General features: G+C 34.8%; 2 protein-coding genes across 2 annotated transcripts; one reads left to right on the plus strand and one right to left on the minus strand.

The window, feature by feature from the left end:
- Positions 1–482: 482 nt before the first annotated feature.
- On the plus strand, positions 483–2,523 carry LOC139430748 (uncharacterized). Its single transcript, XM_071197996.1, has 2 exons — positions 483–668; positions 1,516–2,523. The coding sequence occupies exons 1-2, from the start codon at positions 553–555 to the stop codon at positions 2,420–2,422; spliced, it is 1,023 nt and encodes a 340-aa protein (XP_071054097.1). The 5' UTR covers positions 483–552; the 3' UTR covers positions 2,423–2,523.
- LOC139430749 (uncharacterized) lies at positions 669–2,650 on the minus strand. Its single transcript, XM_071197997.1, has 2 exons — positions 2,480–2,650; positions 669–1,441 (listed from the first exon to the last, which is right to left on the minus strand). Exons 1-2 carry the CDS (start codon positions 2,625–2,627, stop codon positions 726–728), a joined length of 864 nt encoding a protein of 287 aa, XP_071054098.1. The 5' UTR covers positions 2,628–2,650; the 3' UTR covers positions 669–725.
- Positions 2,651–6,708: the final 4,058 nt, after the last annotated feature.

Below are 6,708 nucleotides of genomic sequence, written 5' to 3' on the forward strand. Positions count from 1 at the left end.
GAGAGGCATTAATGTTTACTGAAGCAGAGATTCTTCTTACACGCGTACCTGAGTTTTCTTCAACCCTTCTCAAAACAACCTCTTCTACTGCAGGAGTACTCGCATATTGAGGTCGACCAGCATCGTGGGGAGTGGGTAAGGCCTTCTGCACACGGAGCTGCTCGTCATAGACGCGTATTAGATGCGATTGTAGGAAGCCGTACGCTACAGTGCATCTCACGTATTTTTAAATGAAAAAATGCAAATAACGACGCGGCGTAGCGATTTCGTCTAATAAGACACTTAAAAGCGTCATGCAGCGACGCTTCTTATACGCCTAAAGATCCGCAAACAAACCGATCTTAAAACGTATTTTATTCAGTACTTGCCAATATGTCAAGTGATGAAGAAGATCTACTTTTGTTAAATTATCTTCGTTCTCGTAAGAGAAAACAGAAATATAAGAGAAAATTTTGGGTGCAACCTTATATTCGCAAAAATATCGGCAAGAGACTATTTATTGCTGCCAAAGAGCTATCAGTAGACGATTCTAAATTTCAAAGTTTCTACAGAATGTCTAAAAATACGTTTAAAGAACTGGTGTTAATTGTAGGTCCCACCATTCAAAAACAAAATACTAACATGCGTGAATGTGTTAGTGCAGAAGAGAGAATTTTGATAACGCTAAGGTAAGTAAAGTAATTTATTTATTATAAAAACAATAATACAAGTTATATATTTAATTTTTAAAGAAAATTATTTTGGTCATTTATATTACTACTACAAGCAGGTAAACTTTCCAAATTATGAATTGTGTATCCATCCGTGGTATCATAAATACTGGAAGCTGAAGACGACGGAATACTAATCGGCGAGGGAGCGTGATAGCTTTGTGCGTTATCGTGCATTTGAAAATGATCTATAGATTGCTCTTGCTGCGTTAACAGTTGTTCTAGCAATACAAGTGTTTTAATTTTAAATTGTCGCATATTTTTGTTTGATAAGTTCTTTATGTCGGGTAATAAACTTAAAAGAAACATCCTTCGATCGTCATCTAAAGTCTTATTACTTTTCTTTTCTTTGATATAATCTAAAATAGCGTGATCGATTTCATCTTTTTCTTCTACATGTCTTCTCTTTCTTTTCTTTTTTTCAAAGTTAAAAGAACTTTCTTCAGAACATTTCGTGACGTTATCGTTTTTATTTTCTTCAAGCAGGGTATAACTTAATTGAGGTTCAGGATTGTCTTCGTCGGTCTCTGTCACTATTTCACTTTCTTCCAACGAAATGTTTCCGGTTTTTTCTAAATGCTGAATGGGTCTTACATATGGCAAGACAAACTGCATAATGTCGTGTAAATAGTAAGGTTTTTTAGATTTTGCTGATGATCCACTCGCAGGTGGTTTAAGGCTGCGTACAAAACCATTCCGAATGTTTTTCCATTTGTCTTTACAATCTGCCGCTATAAAAAATTCACGTGTTTATGAGCAAATATAGCGTGCTTTTCATATAATATATTCTATTTTTTTGTTTTAGATATTTAGCTACTGGATGTACATTTACTGCTCTATCTTTATATTTTCAAAGAGGTGAACGTACAGTGGGAAGTATTGTAGAACAAACTACAAAAGCGATATGGAATGTGTTGAAGGAGCCATATATGTCGTTACCAAATACAGAAAAATGGAAACAAATAGCAAGTAGATTTTTTGAGCTATGGCAGTTGCCAAACTGTTTAGGAGCAATTGACGGTAAACATATCCGCATTCAGAAATATCCAAATTCCGGATCCACCAACTTTAATTATAAAAATTATCATTCTGTTGTTTTGTTTGGCTGTTGTGATGCTGAAGGGCTGTTCACAACAATAGAATGCGGATATGCTGGCCGAAATAGTGATGGAGGCATCTTTCGGGTTTCTACATTTGGTCGTTGGTTGGAGAACAATAATACTTTGCCATCTTTAACAGAACTTCCAAATGACGAAAGTGGCAATAAATTCCCATATTATTTTGCAGCTGATAACGCATTTCCTTTGAGACAAAATATTATGAGGCCATACCCCGAAAGAAATATTAACAATAAAATGCGAATTTTCAATTACAGACATAGTCGTGGAAGAAAAACAATAGAATGTGCTTTTGGAATGATGACTCAAAAATTTCAAATTTTTTTAACACCTATACGAGTCCGCAAATATGAAACAATTATATCAATAATACAATGTGCATGCGTTTTACACAATTTCATTAGAAAAAAAGATGGCACATTATACGCAGTTCCTGTAATAGAAAAGAATCCGCAAAATCCGAGAAACTTTCCAGATATTGAAAATATAAATATCAATGAAACTTCCTCACCTCAGAATCTCCGAAACTATTTAGCTAATTATTTTTTATCACCAAATGTAGCTTTACCATGGCAATGGAATTATTGTTTATAAAATGTTAAAATGAATATCCATATAATATAATAATATATGAAATAATTCTTGAATTACCTGTCCATTTCATTTTTTGACCTATTGCAGACCAAGCTTTTTCGGTAACATCTTTTCTAGAGTGTTCAGCTAATGTATGATTATATAAACACTGATAATTTTCAATTAACTGAACAAATTTCACCGTTTGATCGCTTTTATCTTCCATTTTTACTTATTATTTTATTTATACGGCGTTACCTCTACGCCAAGCGACCAACACTGCTGTACGCCGGCCGCTATGCAGCTTGCATGTTCAAACCAGATCGCGACGCTGCGTCGCCATGTGCAGGTTTTCATTTAAAAACACGTGAGATGCAATGAAGCGTACGTGTTCCTACAATCGTGTCTAATACGCGTCTATGATGAGCAGCTCCGTGTGCAGAAGGCCTTTGGTGGACGAAATCGCGACGCTGCTTTGTCTCTGCAGATTTTCATTTAGAAATACGTGAAATGTACTGAAGCGTACGCCTTCTTACAATCGTGTCTAATACGCGTCTATGACGAGCAGCTCCGTGTGCAGAAGGCCTAACACGACTAAACGACTAGAGAGTCGTTTAGAGAACTATATCTCTGAAACAATTGATTTTAGGACCTAAGTTTACTAACAATAAGACGTTTTTGTTTATCTTGATGAGAATTGTAAGTGGGTAAAATATCCGAACACAATTTTTAAACACCCTGTATATTTATTAAACTTAATTTTGTAAGAATCTTTATAACTGTTGTAATATAATGCAGGACGTAGAAAATCTTTGATTCTGATAGACGAATGCCTTCTGAATTAAAATTTCTGTTTTAACAACGAAACTGCATTTTCAGGGTTTTACCTCCATGCCGAAATGGTTAAGTCTTTTAACAAGAATTGTTAAAGGTGTGTCAGAAATATAAAAATTACTGTTGTAGGGACATCATCTGGTGCAATTGGAGTTTGGTGGTACTCCTAACCAATACATTTTCTTTTCTAAAATATCTCCTAAAGAAAGCTTCTGAGCATTATCAAGCTGGTAAATCATGGGTGATGTGACTCTAGTGGGGTAAAACTACTTCGGCAAGTACTTCGACAGCAAGGCGATGATGGTATGATAGACGTTGATAGCTTTTAGTAGGGGTCATCCTTTTTTACTATTACAGAGTAGAACAGATTGTTTTGTTTCTATGATTTTAAGAAATAATTTTTATGGACGTAAACTTTATTGTTATGATTTATAAGAACTTATTAACATGAGTGTGTTAGTTCATGCCACTCATAAAACTGATGACACACGGTGAGATCACTGAGTCAAGTTGTTGTTGCGATCATTAAGGTGAATTTCAAATCTAGCTTTATTAGCACATCACACAATGATCCTTAACATGCTTTTTACAAATGTTTGCGATTTCTGTTGTCTACCATAAATGTAGACAGGGGGGCCGTTTACACTGAATCGATTTTATTGGTAATTCGTGTCCTCCAAGGCAAAGGTAATATCATACTTGTTCTAGATCCCAGGACAATAACTCAATCGTCGATCTCCAGTGTCAATTCTGAGTACCAACTCAACCTCACTATCGCATTGAAATCTCCAGCCACGATCGTTTCTTCCGAATTTCCCCAACTATCCAATCTTGTAGCTTCACTTGGAACTCCGATATTCGATCGTTAGATTAAAATAACACCTGATATGCACTATATTTGTTATAGTTATTCAGATACGACCTTCCTTTTCTTTTGTGGCTGAAACTATTCTGTCACGAATGGTTGGGGTACAAATGACGTCCACTAATCACTCCGGTATGTTTTTCTTTTTGTACTGCTCAACTGATAAGCAGGTCAGATATCGATACGTGTTGATATTCGATTGCGGTAATTTGGTGGGTTCTTGTTCTAGGTGTTTTTATTCATAGTATATAGTAGTATATAGTATTCTATTCATTATATAGTAAGACATTTTACACTCGGTCGCTTGTTCGACGTTTTCTGCCAACAAACATATCTTTGTCTCGTGTCCGAATGCAGAAAGATTCGTATTAATCGCCGCCTTTGTACCAACGGGAAATGCGACATCTATTGCATCTACGCCTTGATCTCAAAAACTTTGAACTCACTGAACTTATATATCCCTTTTCTCAACCAGAAGTAAGAAAGCTCTGTTAATTTTTTAACAAGATGCTTTCATTTTAGTATGACGCACCAGATTTATACCTATCTTAGTGTTATCCTGTTTCAGACTATTTCTCATTTTCTGCAGTATATTGGCCTACAGTTTGTACTTTATCTGTATGATCAGAATGACTGGGTTTCGTTAGCGTCGCTGCTAGAGCTTTCACTTTTTGGATTGCTTACTCAATAAGCAAAATGTTTTAGATGGGTTTAGTTAGAGTACCCGTAAACCTTACGTTCAACATGTGGCTATTGCATTGAAGAATCACATTGTTGAATACAAATAAGATGGTGCGGATTATACATTAAAACTTCTCGTTAACCATCTTTCTTAAAGAAAATAGCAAAGTGTGCAGAAAATTAGACTTATTTATGTTTCGAGTACCATTTCTATCAAGCTCAATGAAAGTATCATACCTCAACATTCAGCTTCTTGCACAGAATGTTTATCATATCACCTTTTTACATTAAATCATTCATGCCATAACCTTATATATCAGAATAAAGGGATATTTAGTTTTAATTAAATTCTTATCGCTGCGATAGTAATTATAAAAGATCAATTATCATCAGATACTCGACGAAAAAAAAGGAAAGCTCCTTCATTAGCAAATCTTTGAAAGGGCATTCTTGACCGTTCATTTACAATAATCCAAAATATGCTTCAGTCATATTAATTAACGTTAATTAGTGTCGACAGAGAGTGGGTTTACGTGACGGAGAACAATTATGAAATAACTTTTCGGCAAGGAAAACGTTTAATCAGAAGTTCCGCTTCGGTTCACAGAGTCGTTGAAACAGTGCTGAGAGCTGAAAGCGACGCGACAGCGGCGTCTGTAACGTAGAATGCTTTTTTTGTGTTTGTTCCAACAGTTCCTTTCGGTTCGTCGTAGGGCGCGGCCGCGGTCAGATTTTTCCCTTGCGCTAATGAGATCGCCGCTAATAAAATACGCCTTAAGTTTTTGTTTCATTTCTGTTTTCTCCGTCGTTCTGAATCCGGGGGCTTTTCTTGTTTTCGAACCGGCGATTACTTGTAATTGTTTCGGTCACCGGAGAATGCTGCCTAATTAAATTATATATCGGCCCGGCTTAACGAAAAGGCGCCCGCAACTTTTTCATCGTTTTTGTACGCAACGGTACTCATTTCTTTTCCTTTTTGTCGATATTAATTCCCATAATATTCGTGAGCCAGATGAAATTCGCTCGGTTGAATTAGCTTACTTAACGATAATTTTACGTGATTGGCAAGATACGTATTTCTTTGGTTATCGTTTAATATACTTAACTTTTAATGTGAGAACGAGTTTAATAAGAGAGACTCTTAAGTATAAGTCTTTATGCCTTGTTTTGACTTGTTATATTAAAATGAGCAATTTTTTTGTAACTTAATTACCAGCTTGGATAAAGTTGTTAATCTTAACATAAATTTCGGTTCCTTTCTTGATATTAATTATTTATAAAACCAATGATGAACAAAATATGTAACTGAAGGGTCCAGTTTCCTTATATAATCCTAAATCATTTCGATCTTTATCTTTAATGATCTGAAGTGAAACTGATTAATTAAGTTTCAGCTGTGAAAAATATCCTTTGGGATTTGCTTATTAAGTTTCAATTTAATAAAAAACCTGCAAATAGACTGGGTAATAAGTTATGGTCTTTTTTTTATGATTATAAAGTGTACGTAAAAATTAAAATTAGATTTCTATCTTGATTTAATTTTTGTTAATCTTTAAAATAGTTATTTTTAATCGATGGAAAATCTTCTAAAGTTTACCAAATGCGCCTTCCATAGTTAGACCGAAGATAACGAAAACCAACGATCCGCAATTCCCACCGGTTTGTTTGTTCTGTATTCCTAAATTAATGGACATCTACCTATGTTAAAAATTATGATGATTTAAAAAAAATCATTGAGATCTCATTTTTGGGAGATAAGGAATAAGTTGTATCTCAAATCAAAACTGATATATTCTATTTTATGTATTTATGAAATACATAAGTCTCCATTCCAATAAGAATGTGTAATGTAGAGGGATAAACATAAATAAATATAAATACCGATGTACTCGAAGTGGTTGAATCGCTACAAAATCAGCAACTTAAT

The sequence above is a fragment of the Onthophagus taurus genome, chromosome 7 (assembly GCF_036711975.1).
Source record: "Onthophagus taurus isolate NC chromosome 7, IU_Otau_3.0, whole genome shotgun sequence".
Lineage (NCBI taxonomy): Eukaryota > Metazoa > Arthropoda > Insecta > Coleoptera > Scarabaeidae > Onthophagus > Onthophagus taurus.